The sequence below is a fragment of the Melanostigma gelatinosum genome (genome assembly GCF_949748355.1).
Source record: "Melanostigma gelatinosum genome assembly, chromosome: 2".
NCBI classification, from domain to species: Eukaryota; Metazoa; Chordata; class Actinopteri; order Perciformes; family Zoarcidae; genus Melanostigma; species Melanostigma gelatinosum.
In genome coordinates this window covers 11,488,780-11,509,868 of record NC_136635.1, presented here as the reverse complement: position 1 = coordinate 11,509,868, position 21,089 = coordinate 11,488,780, and the positions used below count along the sequence as shown (strand labels likewise).

The window sequence follows — 21,089 nt, the reverse complement described above, 5'->3', positions numbered from 1 at the left end:
AAAATCACCACATTGGATTAATAAACGGTTGTTTGCTTGGCGGACTGGCGTGCATAGGCTGGGAGACGCTCTGGCTTAGTTTGTGCATTGCTGGGTCAGCAAGATAACTTGTTTAAAAGCAGTGTTTTGTAGCTTGGCGGACTGGATACTTGTGGCTGAAGGGGCTTAAAGCGGTGTTTTTTTGTAACTCTTTGGGGCATGTTGTTCGGGTCGAGCTCAGCTTACTGTTTAGAAGCAATCGTGTGGGTGATTCGGATAAGTAGGATAACAGGCATTTGGTGGAGTCGGGCGGACTGGAGAAATATCTTCGGGTCTGATAAAGCTAAATAGCCTGTTAAACCAGAGGCAAATATAAGGGTGGACTAAATTGGGGTTCCTTGAAAAAGGCAGTTTTTGCCAATTAAAATGTGATCAACTTGGAGTGTGCTTAGAGAAGAGAGAGAAGTGGAATGTATAATGAGTTTGTTGGACAAAAAATACTGCTGTCTCTGTTTCTCTGTCTCCCACACAATCTGAGTTGTAAAAGGTGGAGATTGCACATGTGTTCTGGTACGAGGACCAGGAATGGTGTGAAAGGACATGTCTGACTGGCAGCAAGTCAGACTCAATTCACTGACTTAAAAAACACCGATGATCCTGGCAGCAGAGCTGGTTACACCCACTGAGACAGCGGCTTCATTAACCCCCCTTCCCCCAAACCACTCCACAACCCCCAACCGGAAAGGACAAAGGCACTGGCAAGCTGAGCGGTGTCATGGACAGTTCTCTTCACCACCCACACGAGAACGAGCTACCTGAACAGTCACTGCACTCACAGACTCAACTGAACTTTTTGACAGAGATACACACTTACATGAGTGAAAAGCAAATTCCCCACCATTGGACGACGAAGAAACACCCAGAACTATGTGACCTTAGAGGCACAATGTGTTGTCTACTGTTTTTTAGCATGTCATTTGTAACACCTATTCTGCTTACACATCATGATGACACCTATGTGTAAAGAATAATCCTTTTCCCTCAACAGCTTGTACTTACTTTAGCAATGCCACACGAGAACTGTTATAAATGCTTTTAATATACAGGGCAACCAGTTATGAGTGGATGATGCATTGATGGATACAACTGTTTCATGTACTCACTCTGAAGAGTGAGTAAAGGGGGAATTGTGAGGGTTTTAAGTTTTATTTCATGCATTCAGTGTCTGTGAGATGGGGTTTGAGGAATGTGCAGGAGTGGGGGTGGTGTGAAAGTGGCAGGGAGAGGTGTGAAGTTTAGGACAATGGGGCATAGGCCCAGGTGGGGCTTGTTGGACTTCAGCCAATCAGTGAGCTGATCGATGAGCTGAGGAATGCAACTTTGAGGGGACAAAGGGTTTGAAGCACGGGGGAATTTCAGATCTTCTGCTGGCCACCGAGGAGGCAGACCAGCCTTCTGGGTGGCTCGGATTGGATCTCACATTTGATTTTATATATATATATGTTTGTTTTGTTAATAATTGTGTGATTAGGTTTGTAACTGTTTGTATCTGTTTTTATGCTTCTTGGATAATAAATCCATTTGATTTTTACTTTAACCTGCTGTTGTGTTTTGGAGGCGATTGAGACAGCATGGCTGCAAGGGGGGGGGGGGGGGCGATTTCTCCCTGTGTCCAGAAGTTGTGGCCTTAACACTGTCCCCAACATGGTAATCTTCCTTTTGAGAAGTTCTTCACCCAGGGCGTACGATGTGAAAAAATGATCACATGTAATGTTGTGACCATTCAGTCCTTCAGCCATGTCAAGTACCACCCTCATGCCCTGATTTTTTTCAGGTGCTTCTCCAGGGGATTTACCAGTGTACACCTGCATATTCCAAGCATAGCTAGACTGTGCATCACATGCTGCCCATATTTTGATTCCATATTTGGCCGGTTTGCTCGGAATGTATTGTCTGAAGGGACAGCGTCCACGAAATGCAACCAGACATTCATCCACAGTCACGTAGGGGCCTGGATTATAAAGAAAGGGTAATCGTTGAACCCACTTGTCCCATACATCCCGTATTGCTGCAAGTTTGTCACGCTCTCGTCGGCCCTGCCTTGTTCCTCTGTCATCAAAGCGTATGACACGTGAGAAAACATGGAAGGTGTTTAGAGACATGGTGGCTGGAAATATTGCCCTTCCAGTGTCAGCAGCCCAAAGGCTTGCTGTTGCTTCGCCTTTTGACTTGACTTTTGACTTGATCTGCTACTACCTTATGAACCATCCCGACCCCTTAGGTCGTCTGGGACCGGTCTACTTTCTGTTCCCAGAGTCAGAACTAAACATGGAGAAGCAGCGCCGTTTGAATGACTTTACCGTGAATTTCAGGATATAGCTGCACTAACATTTAAGTGTCTGCTGAGTTGACCGCAGTCTCAGGTCTGATTAAGAAGCGCTCCATTTTTTTATTCGTTTAGAAAGTTCGGGGGCACTTTTTGCCCCTCTCCTAGTGATATCAGGGGCAAAATTTAATTTCTAAGGGGCAGTTTTGCCCTTTGCCCTCGTGTATTTCCGACGCTGGTTGTGATAACACCAACGCTGTGAGCCACCGCTTTGACTCTATTCTGAGCAGCAAGATAAGGTCACTCTATTCCCCTGATAGCTCTTTGCACAATAACACCCTGTGTTACCATTTGGAGACACTGTTTACCCTCTTCTCTATTCAAAACCAATTCTCAAATTATCCCAAGCTGGAATGAAAAGAAAAAAGGGAAACCATTTTGGTCATGAATGAAAACAAAATTGATGTGCCCAATGGGGAATTTAAAATTAGCCACAGTGGCCCACCTACATAATAACAGTCCTGGCTCAATTTCAGTCTAGAAGCCACCACAGTGACACAATGACTGATGACCATTTGAAGTCTGCTTGAGGCGGATACCAGCAGCTACTGTCCGGACAATGCAACTCTGGCCAATCCCATTCAGTGCAAGTCATCAGAGTAAGGTAATGACCAACAATGTACAGAATTGTATTGTGCCATAAGGGTTCATGCCGTTATGCAAGGTACGCCAATATATATATTCCAATATATATTGTAAATATAAAGTATACTCATATATATATATATATATATATATATATATATATATATATATATATACACATATACATACACACACACACACACACACATATAGAGTATACTTTATATACATAAAAAAAAAAAATATATATATATATATATATATATATATATATATTATTTTTTTTAATGGAGGTAGATCATTTTGACTTGGTCATTTTAAAAGTAGCTCGCAAGCCGAAAAAGTGTGGGCACCGCTGATGTGGAGTCTCAAGCACCGTGTGGCACCATTTTATTTAATTAATCAGTTTATTTTGTGATATAACAAAGTCATACACCACCTGTAGACTTACACTTGAAATACTACATTTATGCTGTAGAGTTTTGTTTCAGTGCTTTGGGAATGGAAATGGAAATTGGCTGGTCTGACGAAAGACTATACTACTCTCACCAACTGAGCAATCAAGATGTTCACATTTGAATTACCTGCTTGCTGTAATAAAAACACCCAAATTTAGTTTTAAAACAAAACTTAACTTGCACATCGGTGAATTTCCCTTGCCTGGCCATGCAAATACAAAGAGTAAATGCTCAGGAGAAGTCTGCCGCAAGGATGTGAAGCACACAGCCTTCGTTTTTTCCAAAGTATGGCAGCTGCTGCTAGAATTACCAGCTGAAGCCAGATACTCCCGTGGTCCGCCGTGAGGCTCCTCCTGTGGCATCGCATTGCCTTCAAAGCTGTAGAATCTCTCCAGCAACCTTGAACTGCTAAGTAATTGCTCAAAGTTGAACTTATGACCCTGGTCTTCTCAAAATGAAATTGAGAAGAAAAAGCAAACAATAAACACCTGTCCACAGTGAACAAATGGCACCGATTGGAGCATTCACATTTATGTCAAAAGCAAGCTTGTTTTTTTAGACCTGTGTGATCCTAAAAAGAGTTGTCACAGTCAGCCGGCTCAAACTGTTATGATAAAGTAAACGCTAATAAAAAAAACATAACATTCAGGTATGATTCCATAGTACAGCCTGATCATAAATCTGCTGGGGGCTCAAAATAATTTATTTCCTGCATTTCTGACAAGAATGCTGCCTGTTTTTTCTTTTTTAAAGCTTTAATGGTTAAAGTGCAATGTCAGAGCAGGTAGCACAACATGGAGAACAGTGGTGGGAAGGCTTTGCGTAGTATTTGCTTAGCAAAGCACAAATCCTTTGTTTTGCAGTGGTGACTAGAGCCATATTTGTGGCTAACTTAAGCATTATGTCATGGTATCCATAGACGTTTAGGCTCTGGATGTTTGAGTAGTCAGCAACAGGGATTGTTCAGCTAAATGTATGAGGCTATGTTAGACTTCAGACAGTCCAAAAGCCCATCTGTGGTGATGACACATGAACCTAATTCACTATCAGTTCATTTCAATGGCTTTGTGGTTCCCTGTTCTCTTGTTCACAACCAGCACTAATCTTGGTCAATATGTACAGTAACACAAGGTCAACCATTATGTTAATACCAGCAACCAAACGGCAAACACTGTTATATACAGATGCACTGAATTAGTTGTTGGGTCTTGTTGGATGCACTACCATATAAAGAACATGGTTTGGCTACTCGTGATTGTATTGATAACGTGACCCAGAACACATTTGGTTATTCGTGAAATAAAGCAATGCGGTATTCTTAGCTGCTGTTCAGATCGTGGTACCGAATGCAGACTGAGACAGTGGAAACAAAAGAAGTCCCTCTTCGCTTCCTGCTGTTGCGATCCCTCGATTGTTAGGCTGAGGTTGCTCCCTTAACTCACAGCGCCACAACCCCAACAGTACACACTGTGGTGCTTTGCCTGTGTCTCGTGAACATGATCTTCTATGCCCATTAGATATAAAAGGCCTTTTATATTCTGAAACATGTGACCACAAGGCATTTCCTCTGCAAACGTATGACTGTCTGTCATTTCAAAGTATTCTCCCTATAGACAATTTGCATTGCAGCTGACTGTTATACTAAAGATATAGTACCAGTCATTTCTGCTTTCTGTGAGGAAAACAGAAGGAGACACTAGATGTACATTGTAAAACCTCATTTCAGATGTCTAAAATCTATAGATGTGTACCAAGTAATGTATTCTGCATTCAATGCCACCTGTCGATCACCTACACCAAACATATATCAACAGCTGTCACCATGTTGCACACGCTGAAATACTAGACGCCCCAACAAGCACTCAAATTGATCAGCAAATAATTGACAATAGAGCGCCACAAACTGTTACACTTAAATCACATTGAACATTGAATAAGCCATGACCACAGCGGCAGAGTGAGCCAGTCTACAGTTTCGCCACATAAAGCCATCCACCAGGTCATTAAAATCCTAGGCTCTGACCAGATTGCTCGATGCATATAAGTAATCAGGTTCCGTGTGCAGGAATAGATGTTTACTTCTTTGGGATATTGGATGTTTTCCACCCATCACTTGTGTGACTCATGCAAGTTATGCACAACATCCTCTGTCACAGTGCTCTTCTCATAAACATTAAATCATTCCGCTTTGTTTACTGCACGTACATCTAAAGATGACATCACTTGGAAACCAGTCATGAAGTTGGCCACAATGTAATACTGATAGCCTGCTGCACACATGATCCCAAGTCGTATTGCCTCCCCACCCATGTTAACAAACAACATTACCCACTAACACAAATTCTTGTTTGGGAAAACACCGTTTACACATGTATTTACTGGCGACGTTGTGCTGACTGTCGTCTGGCATTACTAGTGTCATTACCACCCACGACCCTGCTGAGTCCGTGCTACCGATAAGCTAACAAATGTGAAACACGTACAGCAGACAGGAGTGTGTAAGCAAAGGGGAACCACACAAACAGTGCTGCAACCTCATGGTGTTGTTTAAAAGGTTCACAGTATTACCTGCTCATCTCTACTCACATACAAAAAAAAGGGCAGCCACATTAGCCTCTGTACTATTTGGACCAAACTAAGCAGCCATGTCTGCTGCATAGGCCCAACTTGCCAAAATGTTCAGCTTAATCTAGGAAACCAAAATAATTACCTAAAATATGTTATTCCTTAGTTTCAGTGAAACAAAATAAGAAATACTAGCGCTATTGTCGCACAAGCCAGACATGCAGAGGGGAAAGTATATTCACTTTTTAACTCCAACGTTGTAGGCCACAGTAAGTCTTGATTTTCAGTTTCCAGTTTCACCATTTTACAAAAAAAGACACAAGTTTCATTGGACCAGGGAGTCAAATTGATGGTTTCATGGCACAAAATGACTGTAAGTGCAAACAATATAGAGTACTTTTGTTTTGCTGGTGGGTGGTTTTGGTATACACACCCTCATATAGGAGCTCAACTATTACCCTCTACCCCCTCTTTAACACGGAACCACCGCCTGCATTGTGGTAACGCATCAAGTAGGTACAACCTCGTTTAGAATGTTTACCTGGACAATAAGGTCCGAAATACTTGACAATATCAACAGACACACCCTGAGAGAGGCTCGCAAGAGAACTAGCTAGCTAGCTAACCTAACGGTAGCTTACTAACGTTAGATTTACGTTAGTACGCAGTTTAGACATGTTATAGTCTCGCGTTAATGGCGATAAAGACATATATATAGCTAATACTTTACAATTGCGCTTCCATTATGATTACAAGTTCAGGTTAATTTAGTAACAGGTGACATTACTAAATACATACACATTTAGACAGTAGAATCCAGCATGTGTTATTCTGAAAGCATAAAAAAAGGTCTATCGAATCTTTGCTAGCTATAATTATGAATGTTTTGCCAATTCAACTGGAAGCTAACACAACGCGTATTAAGTTAACGTTACGTTAATGTTAACACAACACACAAGTTTAACGCAACATGTCAAGTAGAACATCAACGGGTCGCTGTGACAACACTGGAATAAAAAACACAACAGTGTCACGTTAATAATTACCAACAACGCCATCGCTACGGCTGGTTGTCAGGACGATATTAAAATAAATTCACCACTAATACGTCATAGGAGTACCAAAAGTGCTGACAGAGCTATAGCTACGTTCAAACCCGTATACGGCAAAAGGCTTGCTAGCTAAGTTTGTGGCCAAGTTATGACTTTGTATCACGTCAAATTGAGACTAAAGGGTTGCGATAAAGAAGTATCACCATTGACGGCCTTCTCTCCACTACTCACCTTCACATAGAGTCACTATAAGTATAATCCAGGGCTTCTCTGAACATGGTATGGATTTATGAATCCATAACATGCACAGTTCGCCTGCATTGCTGCCATCTTGTCCTAGACGACAGGAAGGGAGAGCTCGCTCTCGGTAACGCCACCATCTCCCACATTTTTAAACAATAAATAACTCTTGCATTTGAGCGTCCAGAAACACCACACCGAGTCCAGGTTGTAGTTACACAGTTCACAGTCGTCTTCTTCCTCTTTGGGCGAAGTGGCCCATCTCTAAAAAGGGGGGTCCGTTACCCCGTCTAGACGTGCTGCTCCGCGGCCCTGACTGCTTCCAACATGTCCCTTTTCTCTCTAGTACCAACCAGGCAAATGTTTGTGAACTGACGGCATTGGTCAGACCAGAGTAATCGATCAGCGAGCAAATACATTCACAAAGATCTAGGATTTAAATGTAGTTTGTATGCCTACACAGATATACAAATGGTGTACACCTTAATTAAGACTTTGTGAAATGTTAATACATGTGTATGTTTAAAATGATGATAGAAATAAAGGCGTAGATTGCAGTGGTCAGAGGATAGATAGATAGATAGATAGATAGATAGATAGATAGATAGATAGATAGATAGATAGATAGATAGATAGATAGATAGATAGATAGATAGATAGATAGATAGATAGATAGATAGATAGATAGATAGATAGATAGATAGATAGATAGATAGATAGATAGATAGATAGATAGATAGATAGATAGATAGATAGATAGATAGATAGATAGATAGATAGATAGATAGATATTTACTGTATTAATCCCACAAGGGGACATTTTTTCGCTACAGCAGCAATTATGGTACAGGTAAATAAAAATAACAGAGTAAAAAATATCAAATGCAAATATCAAATGCACAATATATACAATAAGAATAACTTGTAAAATGCACAATATGATACAATGAAATATAATAATATTAGATGAACTAACTAAACAGTGGTGCAAAGATGTAACCAAACAAACAACAGTGTAGTGGTGTGAATGATTTGGCCAGAGGGGATTTATTGTAAAGTCTTATTGCAGCGATTTGACTTGTGAATAAAACATATTAAAGTTATAAGTCTGTGTTTTGTTTTCTTTGTTTAGTTTATACCCCTGAAGGCTGATCGGAGAAAAAAAAACAGCAACAAGACAATTACATCCTCTAGATAATCTCCTTAATAAACAAAACTTCAAAGTTCTGTATGAGAATATAGATAAGGTTATATAGAATAAGGCAATGACAATGAGCGGTAAGGGGGCCAACTGAATGGGAAACTGCATATTTTATTTTACAGGCATATGCATAACTGAGATGTTGATAACTGATTGCTCAGCATACAAGAGATCTGATCAAAAAAATCTTAGGCCATAGTGTGCTGAAGGAAATTGGTGGGGAGCACAAGCTGACATCTGCTGCTCAGACAGTCAGGAGGCACCCAGCTGACAAAGCTGCTCATTAACCCCCAATGTCTGAGAAGACTCGCTGTAATCTAATCCACCAAAATGCTATTGTTTTCCCAGTCCCCCTCCCCAATTACAGACAACAAACTACCGTACCAGGCCTGGTCAGCTGGAAAGCAGGTGTAAACACCTCTTGTGTTACCTGGTGCATCATGACTAAACACAGCTGGGTAATAGCCCAGGCATAGGCCATAGAAACCCCTTTTATGTCCTTTTAGCTTCTCATGGAGGATGCAAGTGTGCTTCCTGGAGTGCTTCCTATGGTGTCCCTCCCAGGCTTAACCTAGTCAAGTCAAGAGCGCATGGCTTACCATCAAATCTAGACTGTGTCAAAATGAACAGTGACCTAAAACACTGCACTAACAAGGCCACACTATCCAATGATCTTGTCAGGACATTCGTATTGCCAATTTAACTCAAAACCCATTTTGATGGGTGTTTTTTCCTCCAAAAGAAATCACAGAAAAGTGTAAAAACACATTTATTAGAAAAAGAAAAAGCGGCATAATTTTATGTCACAGTACTGCTATTGTACGAGTAATTACAGACAGATGTTCTTGTTTGAGGGGAAAATACACTTGTTTGCTTGTGATCAGGTAACTGCTCTACGGTCTTTTGCTCTGGTCTGTTTTAGATACACACAAGTGCGCTCTCTTTGCGGGGGTATTCATTTGTCGCTCCCTAGTGGTTAGTAAGGTTACCAGTACCATGTAGTACAAAACGACCCTTTGTTGTATTATTGCTGATAGAACTTTTGTATTTTTAGTCACTATTACAAAATTGTGTATAGTCTTACATACAAAGTTTGAGATTCATAACATGAACCTCACAGATAATACAATTCAAAATACAAAGGTATGTATTTGTCTAATAGCCACTGCCAGAAGCCGCCTATCGGCCAAAATTAGAAACTTGGTTTCAAGTTTCATGAGTCACTTCAATGCACGTGCTTGACATGCATAAACAGCCAGTACAATGTTACATCTTTATCTTTGAATAAAAGAGCATAAGACAAATAAATGCTACACATATAATAAACAACAGAACACAGAGGGCACAGCCTTTATATCCCCTGCTTCCAATACAATATATATATTTTTAAATACCCATTGGAGGCATCACTCGATTGCGTCTTCGAGTACCTTTTAAGGGTTAAAGCGCTATACAAAAAAAAACATTATTGTTATTATTATTTGTAAGAGGCAATCCTATGGGTTAATGCTCAATGGGCCTCAATACGCCCCTATATTCTGACTCCCATTAAAAGTGTTATGATATGTTCGATTGTATTGCAACATTACATTTGCGCAGTCACATTACACATTCCGTGTGTGTTTTAGTCAGGTTAAATATTGTGGACGGTGGTGTTTTATTTTGTTGAAGGATTCGCACCGGAAGTGCAATTGTTGTTGCTGCTCCCGGAGCTCGCACAGCGGAACACAGGTTCCACGCCATTTTGAGAATATCGGCTAGCAAATCAAGCAGCTAGTTGCTTGAGGGCAATGTGATCGACACTTCGAAGCTATGCCGATTATTTAGTCGTTTTAAGGTTGCCATCACGTTATTATTTTAGCGTTCTTCCAACTGGTGTAACATTTCTCACCTAGATTACTCTTCCAGCCATGTCCGCCGAGGGAGCAGCCGATCAGGTAACTTAGCTGCCGTTACTTGCAAGCTAACCCTTGCTAACACGCTACAACATAATTTAGCTGGCATGCTATTCATTGATAGCGTTAGCATGTAAACTGTGTTTGCGCATATGCATTATAGTATATGTATACGCCAGTATTAGCGAGTAGTACACAATTGTGGCAAGGGTTTGTCGTAAAGCTTTAACTTTTAGCCTCTTGGCCGTTTGTAGACTGATTGTCCCACGTTAGCGCGCTAGTTAGCTCATCATCACCTGCATTTTTAATTGATATTCACTCTTAGTTCCCTCCAGGTAACGTTATTGGTACATTTTAGGGTTCCACGGTGCTGGATGCTTCTCGGTAGTGCCCGCCATAAAGCCCATTCACGAGCTGCATGAGGGGAAACAGGGTTTTCTGTGTTCGTAACTTGACTTGCCTCTAAAATAACCGCGAGGTTTTTGTTCATTCCACACACTGCAGGGGCGTGGCCAAGAATGTAGGGCCCCACTAATCAATAATTAACCCACTCCACTATAATACTCTTCTATTTAGCGTTATGTTGACCCTCCTCGAGCCACTACAGTCATTACCACATCACACACATTACAGTGCACCGCAAGTCTGTTCAGCAGCATAACCCTCTTTCCCTGTGCCCCTTGTGTTGTCTTGCAGGCTGCGGCAGAGTACATTCCAGAGAAGGTGAAGAAGGCAGAGAAGAAGTTGGAAGAAAACCCATATGACCTTGACGCATGGAGCATTCTGATTCGAGAAGCACAGGTTTAGTGACACAGAGTTGTATTCCTGGGGTTAAGCAAACTGGGAATACGGGTGTGGGGGGGGGGGGGTAATAGATTGTTAAAATACTTGATCGTTTTCTCCCATGTGATTGCTTTTAGTAGTGTGGAATGTTAATGCATTCTCCTCCTTTAGAACCAACCCATAGATAAAGCAAGGAAGACATATGAGCGACTTGTCACGCAGTTCCCAAGTTCTGGCAGATTCTGGAAACTATTCATTGAAGCCGAGGTTAATACTTTTTTCTTTTCTTTAGTGTGCATGGCTGGGGATTTTTCTAACATGATCAACAATGTGATTTTCACACAAACAAAATGTCTCAGTTTAAAGAGTTTAAAGTCACAATTCTTGTTTTGAGTCACTAGGCCTGACTACTTTTTTTATCTGAAGTTTATTATTGACAGTCACGGGTAATGTCTGCAGATATTTTGACAGTTTAAAGCATCTACCTGCCTAAGACCATCCTACAATGTGAAACACATGTGATAAACATAGATCTAGGATGATGTCAAAGCACTTTTGGTTTGTTAGGCCCGAGCGAGACTCATTAGGAATTGTGCCTTTGGACTCAAGTAAAGCGGAAATTAGCTCTAACCATTTCTTTTCTAGCAAATTGTTCATAGGATTCAAACAATACATATTCTCTACATCATATTTAAATGGGTTAAAAGTGCATTTGTTGCATGTTTGGTCTGCAACGGTATTAAACTATTTTAATGGTATTGGAGTGCATTAGCCTTTTATTCACTTGTCGTGTCAATTTATTGCCTCCTGTGTCATTTCTTTCGGGTCATTTTATAAACAAATATTTTTGAATGTGTGGCCCATTCTTTCCTTGAGACGTGTCTCCCCACTCATGATGCAATCAGCAGGCTTTGCGGTTAGGCAATAAGAAACTGATAGGATGATTCATTTTCCTTTGCACATAATCATTTTTCCCTAACCCGGTGACGTGCACTTTCTGATGCCCTCCACCTCTGCAGACGACTCCTGCAATTTAGTGTTAAACACAATGTTTGCACAATAGTTTCACAGCAGTATCAAGCATCGGGATTCAGCTTCTAGTTTAAAGTCCAGTGTGTAGTTCTGGATGATGATTCCCTCTATGCTGTGAGTTGAATGTTGCTGTATGTTGAGCTTGTAGTGGTTGTGGTCTGTTGTTGTGGGGTTGCTCCCCCGGATGAAGCTACTCCTTCTGTCCCCTCGTCGCTCTTCATCCACTCGGATTACTCAGAGCAAGAAAAGGCCTGCTGTTCTAACTTTAATGGAATGGACATACATATGTTGTGGAATGAAAGAACGCATTGCTGCCTTTTCCAAATGGACTCGGCTTCTCAGGAACAGTCCCTTTTTAATAATGCAGTCTAGCTTACGGACGGCACTAGCTGTACTTGTGCTGGTAAAGCATCAGTGTTGCATAGCTTCCCCTCTAACAAAGTTGATGGACTGCAACAGCATGAACACGCCAAAGCAGTTGCTACAGCTAGAGATGTTTCTTTTAAGGATCTTACAGAGTATCAGAGTCAATTAGGTTAGATTCAAACACCTTAATGTTGATGTCGTGGCAGGCCAGTACACTTTTCTTATAGGTTACAGATTTATTATTTGGATTGGTTTGAAAGCAGCCCATTATTACCTTTTTTTTCTTTCTTTTTTTATGAGATGTATTATATCCTTGATGGAAATGATATTTATGACTGATAGTTGGCGGGTGGGTAATTACCTCAAGTATCCGGGAAGTACGAAGACGATTTATCTTGTGAGTGCATCTATAGTACACATATATTAGCACCCGTTGGAGTGACTTACAATGTCATGTCAATTTATTGAAATTGGTAAATAAAGGAAATTTAAAGAGTAGGCGTTTTAAATATTTTATTGTTAAGTAATTGGGTTAGTGTTGTTCTAATTAAGAAGTTGTGCCCCTGAATGTAGACTTAATAATTACACTACAAATAGACCATTCCCTTTAAATGCAATAAATAAATGTATGTTCATTTATATTTGTTGCTGTCCGTCGTTGCTGTACGCCATCACCTCTCCCCACAATTCAGCCCAAAACACAACCCCTGCTACTAGTTTGGCATATTTGCACAACAGTTTCTATTTGCTGGACATTTGAATCAGCATTAAAGTTATTTATCATATATTTGTTTATGGGCCGAGATTTAAAAGCACAATAGTTCTGTAGTTCTAAAGTCAGAATTTTAAACCAAGGCATGTGTTAGCAGAACATTTAATTAGTTTAAAGGCATTCCTCTATTTGGTAAGTATGTGGAATAGCTATTACCCCCCCCCCCCCCCCCCCTTATCAGAACAAGATTTACTCCCCAACGTTGGAAAGCCTCACTAAACCCACTTCTGTGACGTCCTTTTAATAGAATATAGAGCATTTCCCCTGAAGAGCTCCGCGTATCCTCGTGTTTGTGAGATTCTGGTTCTCTTGAAATATTACATAGAACTCGTTAGTAAAAGTTGCAAACTAGGCAAGTTACTGTTGTCTTTTTACAGTAGCATGGGCAAACAGATACAATGTATTGTATATCTTGAAGAGGAAACCAGCAGAACCCCCCCCCCCACACACCACACCTCAGATTAGTTAAGTCGTATTCATCTTCTCATAGAAAGGGAATGTGTAATTGTTGTGGCTTGTATTTGCAGTATTGTACTGCATCAATGATCTAAATGCAGTCGAGTTTCTGTAGCTCTGTAATGTGGAGTCGGTGCACAGTGCCACTCGTCAATGTGGAATGTAAATGAAGAAAGGCATTTACTGGGTGTTGGACCTGAGACAATTGGATCACAGAAATACACTTTATATTTTATTATGTAACTTAGTGTCGTGAACTTTCTTTTCTGGTATTAAAGTCAGCCGATTGTGTGCTGAAAGGATCCTGTAGGTGTGTTGTAGATGTCTTTAGTCTGGCAGTGATCTTCAGTCGAGTTAGAGCTTTATGAGGCTGTGATGTAACCAGCGACTAAAGACTCGCCCTGCAAACGGCCACTAGATGTGTAGCAATGGTTCCCCTCCTGGAGGACCATGGAGAAAGATCTCAGCATATCGTGCCATGATTGCAGTCTAAGTCCTGCCCGTTATGTAGCTGATCTATTGCAGGGTAGCACGTGGAGATGCATCGAGGATTCACAGCTGTTGTTGAGGCTCAGATTCATTCCAGGTTGTCCCATCTGAGGCATTAAGTGATGAAATAACAGATTTCTTGGCTTAAAATAAACACAGTAGATGCATGTTCTAAACACCACAACTCTTGTCTCTCTCTTACTACTAGAGATTCACATTTGCCGTGTCTGTTTTTTAATGAAGCTTGCAGCTAAATGTGTCCCGAGTTGTCTGTTGCTGTGCCTGGAATGAGATATGTAGGTCAGTCTGTTTTCGGGAAGTCACCCTAAAGGCATTCTACACTGCAGTGGGCGTTTACTGCATCGTTTAACAAAATGCCGTCTTTAATATACGTACGGGTCCTATTTAGAAGACGTCCCCCCCCCCCCGTGTCTTTAATGAGAGATCAAATTGGCCACATGCATGCAACACCTCAACATTGTGCATTAGTTGCATAATTACCAAAAATCACACTTTCATCTTGAATGGTTAAATGTTGCATTTTGCTTATGTTTTCTATTGTAGTCTTTACATCTCGATGTGGATACAGATACATTCATGTGTTTCAAGTATTTTTTGGGGTAATCAATAGTACCAATGGTAATATTGTATATGATATATAATACAGTAACTATTGTAATCAATAGTGGAAACTTGAGAGGTGACAGTCTCCACCAACAGGACACCCACAAGATAAACGTCTCCATTTAGTTCTGGCCGGTCACTCACCGGTCTGTGTGAATATTGGTGCTGTTAGACAGTAGAACTCTTCAACAGTAGGCCATCTGAAGATCCTTACTGCAGCAGTGTTAGCAAGGAAACACACACACACCTCAGGCTGTGAATACTTAAGAAATATCAAATATTAAATCACAAATAGCACATTTTCAGGATTTTTCAAAAATTCTAAATATACATTTTCAGGATTTGTATCAATAACTGGTGGTTTTCTGGGTTATGTCTTCTTTTTTTTCTTGTGCAAATGTTGCCTTTTTGAGAGTGGAGAGATAGATACTGGAAACGGGGAGATAGGCTGAAGTCGCACACGGGACGTTACGGTCATTTGGCATTCACTGTAACCACTTTGTTACGAAGGTGTTCCATGTGGTGAAACCTACAAAGAAAATAAACCCCTTTTTAAAGTCTGTCATTCTTGTGTGAATTTCACTTTGTTGATCTTGAAGGTCCTCTGTGTGCGTGTGTGTGTGGTCACATTTGCATGAATGCATGTTTCCTGTTAGCCATAAAAGTAGAGGAGACTTTTGAATTAACTTTGCATTTACACTCTGATTTGCAGATCAAGGCTAAAAACTATGACAAGGTAGAAAAGGTAAGAGTCCGTCACAGTCCTGGAAGCTGACCACTGTGCCATTTATAATATCGGGAAGGGTCGTCACACCGTTTCTAATTAGTCTAGCTGGCAAATACTGTAAAGTGATTTCCACAAGAATATGCATTCGCACTATTATAGTGTCCATTAAAAGCATCATTGTATTACAAGGCATCTGAAACGCACGTGAAAGGCACGTCAGTTCGGTCCCAACAAGTACAGAAAGTGCCGATGGGAGAAAATGTCAATGTGTCTTTTGAAGTGTGAGGATTTCCTGCATATCGGCTACAACCATAGCTAATACTGTAGTTAAAACTACCATGATTGTATTAGGTTCAATCATTGCTATCTCTTTATTGGAACTCCTTTTTATATATTTCCATGATTTTTATTTAAATGTAAAAAGAAAAAAAAAGAAATCAACCAACTACACCGTTAACCTCTGCATTGGTTTGGAACAGATTTGTTGTTTCCAACATAACTGATGTGAGTGCATGCTGCTCGGGTTCTGTCTGAATGTCCCATCAAGACGGCACATCTCTTCAAGCTGGTGGAGCAGCTCTGAAACGTAGGGCACATCTGAGGCCTGTCTGATGAAGCAGAATAACTAGAGAGCGCTGCACAACTGTGCCGAGGAAAACCTGGAATGTCCCCCCCCCAAATCTGGCATATGGGTTGAAATAGAAAACTGCTATTTTTCTATTTTGCTATTTTGATATTCATGGGTGTATGAAGCCAAATAACAGAAACACTGAAGCTGGGTGGTTGTCAAGTAGAGTAGAGTACATGTAAGTGTGTGTGTTTGTGTTCTGGATATTTCATCTTGTGTTCTTGCCCCTGTAGTTGTTTCAGAGGTGCCTAATGAAAGTCTTGCACATCGACCTGTGGAAATGTTACCTCTCATATGTTCGAGAGACCAAAGGGAAGCTGCCCAGCTACAAGTAAGACGCCATGCTGCGTAGCGGGACCAGTGTGCTGACTTTCTGCTGTACTCTAACATACACTGACATCACTTTATTTGTTTTACCCTCAGAGAGAAGATGGCCCAGGCATATGACTTTGCCCTGGATAAAATTGGCATGGAAATTATGTCTTATCAGGTACACAGATCTAAGCTGTGTGTGTGTGTGTGAGAATATGTTTCTACTTAAACTGCAGTCACCTAACAGCTTTTCCTTCCTCCCCTCAGATTTGGGTGGACTACATCAACTTCCTCAAAGGAGTGTAAGCGGTTCTCCTCTAATATTTTGAGACTTTGTCAACGTTGGCAGCCAACTCTTAAATGTTGACATTTCTTTGCCGTGTGTTCCATTAGTGAGGCTGTGGGCTCGTACGCAGAGAACCAGCGGATCACTGCGGTACGGAGGGTGTACCAGAGAGGCTGCGTGAACCCCATGATCAACATCGAGCAGCTCTGGAGAGATTATAGCAAATACGAGGAGGTGAGTGACCCGCCCAGGCCTCTCTCTGTACGTGTTTGCACACATGGAGCTGTTAAAACGTGAGAGTGATGGAGCGCCAGACTTACTTTGTCTTTTTACGTGAACAGGGAATCAATGTGCACTTGGCCAAAAAGATGATCGAGGACCGAAGTAGGGACTACATGAACGCCAGGAGAGTGGCAAAGGTGAGACGGTGTCGCCGATGTGCACAGACCTCTTTTGAATACTGTCTTTGTAGACTAACACAGATTGTTGCATGGTGTGTGTGTGTGTCATTCAGGAGTATGAGACTGTGATGAAGGGGCTGGACAGGAATGCGCCCTCAGTACCGCCCCAGAACTCCCCTCAGGAAGCCCAGCAAGTGGAAATGTGGAAGAAGTACATCCAGTGGGAGAAAAGCAACCCGCTGCGCACAGAAGACCAGACGCTGATCACAAAGAGAGGTGACTCTTTGCAGGCAGGATATATTGTGTTGGGTTTGAGCTTTGTGTGCCGTTGCTGTATATGCCCCCAAAACGCCTGTGGTTGCTGTAATTACGTTAGTTTGTAGTTGTATCATCAGTCGATGGAGATGCATAGTGTTTGAATCTGTATCTGCTGTATGGAAACGGTCACTAGAGGGCGTAGCTTTTCTCCTCACTCATGGCTAAAATGCATTGATCCTGTTTTTTTAGGAATTGTAGTCAATTGCTGATGCGCTCTGTGTTGCAGTGATGTTTGCCTATGAGCAGTGTCTGCTGGTGCTGGGCCACCACCCTGACGTATGGTATGAGGCAGCGCAGTACCTGGAGCAGTCCAGCAAGCTGCTGGCCGAGAAAGGGGTGAGAGGAAAACAAAAATCCCTTTTCGGACTTGAATTTTATGTGAAACTGTCAACAAAAAAAAACCTGCTGAGTATTTTTCAAAGGAGTCAAACTTCAGCTCCAGACGATCTTATGTTTCTTCGTTTGTATGTTTTCCCGCTCAGGATATGAATAACTCCAAGCTGTTTAGTGACGAGGCAGCGAACATCTACGAGCGTGCCATTGGGACTCTTCTGAAGAAGAACATGCTGCTGTACTTTTCATTCGCAGACTATGAAGAAGTGAGTTGCTGACGCAGCAACAAGTTGTGATCAACAACCGGTAAGAGCCGCGGGGACCCATCAGCTTCTATCTTTTGCTTTTCCTCGCAGAGTCGCATGAAGTACGAGAAGGTCCACAGCATCTATAACAAGCTGCTGACCATTGAGGACATCGACCCCACACTGGTCTACATCCAGTACATGAAGTTTGCCAGGAGGGCGGAGGGCATCAAGTCGGGTCGCACCATCTTCAAAAAGGCCCGAGAGGATCTACGCACGCGCCACCATGTGTACGTGACGGCAGCACTGATGGAGTACTACTGCAGCAAGGTAAGCACACATAATCACATGTTTATTATACAGTAGTATGTACAATGGTACTAAAATGAACCCTAAATATATATATTTTTCCCCGCAGGATAAATCGGTGGCCTTCAAGATTTTTGAGCTTGGCTTGAAGAAATATGGGGACATTCCAGAGTACATACTGGCGTACATCGATTACCTCTCCCACCTTAATGGTAGGTCATGTGTAACAGAGTGGAGGACATATGTTCTTTACTAGTAATCCATTCATCTAAAAGAAGTGGCTTCGATTCACTATTTGATGCTTTCAGCTGTTGATGAAATGAAAGATGTCTCCGTCATTGTTGTCACACTGTAATGGAAGATAGACGTGTAACCCTGTGTGTTCTGTCCTCCTCTACCACCTCAGAGGATAACAACACCAGGGTTCTGTTTGAACGTGTCCTCACCTCAGGAAGCTTGTCACCAGAAAAGTCAGGGTAAGTATTGATTAGGTTGTGTGCACGTGTATATAATTGGTGTATTAATCATTCTCTGACAGCATTTGCTTATTTTTGTTTCTCGTCCATCCTTCAGCGAGATCTGGGCTCGGTTCCTGGGTTTCGAGAGCAACATAGGAGACCTGGCCAGTATCCTGAAAGTGGAGCGCAGGCGATTCACTGCCTTCAAGGACGAGTATGAGGGCAAGGAAACAGCCTTGCTTGTCGATAGATACAAGTTCATGGACCTGTATCCCTGCTCTGCTAGTGAACTCAAGGCCCTTGGATACAAGGTGTGCATTCTGCCTTTTAGAGATGTCACATCAACGGCATGTCTCGCTGCAAAAGCAGTCGCAGGCTTTTCTTTCAGCTGATACTCAAACTGTTTCCACTCTGTGTTTGTAGGATGTGTCTCGTGCCAAACTGGCAGCGATGCTCCCAGAGACCGTGGTGACGCCCTCTACGCCTTCACTAAAGGATGAAGCTGACCGTAAACCCGAGTACCCCAAACCCGACACCAATCAGATGATCCCCTTCCAGCCACGTCACCTTGCCCGTACGTAGTCTTCTCTCGCCTCCACTGGATGTTGTGACAAATTAGTGAACCTCTGTGTTTATGAATGACGTTGTTGCTGTGCATCTGCACCTCCACCTCTCCTAAATTGACTTCAAATGCATAAAGTGAGCCAATCTTTGATGGAGCCTCTTGTGTTCCTCTCCACAGCTCCAGGTCTACACCCTGTCCCCGGTGGAGTTTTCCCAGTCCCCCCAGCTGCTGTATTCCTGATGAAGCTGCTCCCTCCGCCTACGTGCTTCACTGTGAGTAGCAGCAGCAGCTTGAGACCATCAATCTCATATGTACTGGTAATGAATAAGATGAAAGGAGCAGGGGGGGGGGGGGGGTTCTGCTAGAATGCACTAAGTTTGTGATTGTTTCTCGCTACAGGGACCCTTTGTTCAAGTGGATGAGCTCATGGAATCATTCAGGAGATGCACACTTCCTGACAGTAAGTTGCTTTTGTCAGCACTTTGAATGAATCCAAATTTCTATTTTTAGACGCACTAGAAACTGGACTCTGGTGATGGAACAGTCAGTCTGATTTTTGGGCAGTCATCAAACCAACACTTGGATCCAGAGTGAAATATCGAGACAGCTGTCAAATGCATTGGTGTAAAATGTGTTAGTGTGACAGAATGTTCTGCCCCAATTCGTTACTGATGTATTTCCGGTCTCTATAGCTGTTGATGCTGCTGTAGAGCTGATCACTGGTCGACAGCCCGACGCAGGAGGGGAGGGCAACGGATCCATGGAGAACCACGCTGTCGCCAAGTCACTCAAGAGGCCGAACGCAGATTCCGACGAGGACGACGACAAAGGAGCTGTGGCTCCGCCCATACACGACATCTACCGCGCACGCCAACAGAAAAGGATCCGATAAACCAACCACAACACACGCGTAACTCTACGAGAAAGTGATCTTAACAGGTGGTCAATGGGGTAAATGTACATGTCCACATTTCTGAGTGCGTCTGACAGATTATACATCCGTTTATCTCTGTACAGAAGACAAGCATACACACACACACACTCACTCACAGAGACATACGTACAGTATGTACACCTGAGTGTTCTCGTGGCTTTTTTTTGTTTTGTTGGAACAGTTTTTATTTTTAAAGACTGACCATTATATTGTACAAAGTTTTTAATTCAACCATTGACTTTGGCACACAGCTTATTTTGGCCTTGTGATGTTCCAGTGATGGCAGAGTGGAATCAAGCTTCGTCTTCTTTTTTTTTAGATAACTGGAGTAAACAATTCCTTTCAATAAAAATGGAAAAGACTTCAACCGGATTTGCTTCTTTATTTGACTTAACTCGTGCTTTATGCTTCATTGCTGTCTTTCTCTGTCGCTGTTTTGAGGTTTTATCAAGACTCATCACTAGGCGGCAGCACACCACGCTGAGCTGAAGAGATCAGGTGTCCTCCATTCAATTCAGTTTCCCTCTGACAGCAGGATTTCATGGGCTTTGCTGTGAATTTCAAGCCACTGATTTCAGCTCGAAAACAGTCAAAACATATGAAGGGTTCGGTAAGTTTGCGTTCAAGCATGAAAGGCATAAAGTAACATCACCACCAAAAACAAAACTCAACAAAAGTTCTTGGAAAAGA

At 42.0% G+C, this 21,089-nt stretch overlaps 2 protein-coding genes across 3 annotated transcripts in view; one reads left to right on the top strand and one right to left on the bottom strand.

Annotated features, from left to right (window-relative positions):
- The window catches only part of hipk3b (homeodomain interacting protein kinase 3b), a 33,574-nt gene extending 25,998 nt beyond the window's left edge, over positions 1–7,576 (bottom strand). For both annotated transcript variants that reach the window (XM_079294810.1, XM_079294811.1), the window contains exon 1: positions 7,257–7,576. In XM_079294810.1, the coding sequence (XP_079150936.1) occupies positions 7,257–7,329 (73 nt within the window). In that variant the 5' untranslated portion in view covers positions 7,330–7,576. The remainder of the gene's footprint in view (positions 1–7,256) is intronic.
- A 2,645-nt stretch (positions 7,577–10,221) lies between these two features.
- cstf3 (cleavage stimulation factor, 3' pre-RNA, subunit 3) lies at positions 10,222–20,766 on the top strand. Its single transcript, XM_079286714.1, has 20 exons — positions 10,222–10,403; positions 11,058–11,162; positions 11,316–11,411; positions 15,596–15,628; positions 16,472–16,569; positions 16,662–16,728; positions 16,818–16,852; positions 16,944–17,070; positions 17,178–17,255; positions 17,351–17,513; positions 17,782–17,891; positions 18,038–18,154; positions 18,245–18,463; positions 18,552–18,654; positions 18,849–18,918; positions 19,016–19,211; positions 19,324–19,474; positions 19,643–19,737; positions 19,865–19,925; positions 20,158–20,766. The coding sequence occupies exons 1-20, from the start codon at positions 10,377–10,379 to the stop codon at positions 20,355–20,357; spliced, it is 2,151 nt and encodes a 716-aa protein (XP_079142840.1). The 5' UTR covers positions 10,222–10,376; the 3' UTR covers positions 20,358–20,766.
- The last annotated feature ends 323 nt before the right edge of the window (positions 20,767–21,089 follow it).

Bases quoted from the DNA above. Each gene is read 5' to 3' on its own strand.
- cstf3 (XM_079286714.1), top strand. From the start codon at position 10,377: ATGTCCGCCGAGGGAGCAGCCGATCAG. The intron at 16,853-16,943 runs GTAAGCGGTTCT...GTGTTCCATTAG, and splicing joins ATCAACTTCCTCAAAGGAGT to TGAGGCTGTGGGCTCGTACG. The intron at 19,475-19,642 runs GTACGTAGTCTT...TCCTCTCCACAG, and splicing joins CCAGCCACGTCACCTTGCCC to CTCCAGGTCTACACCCTGTC.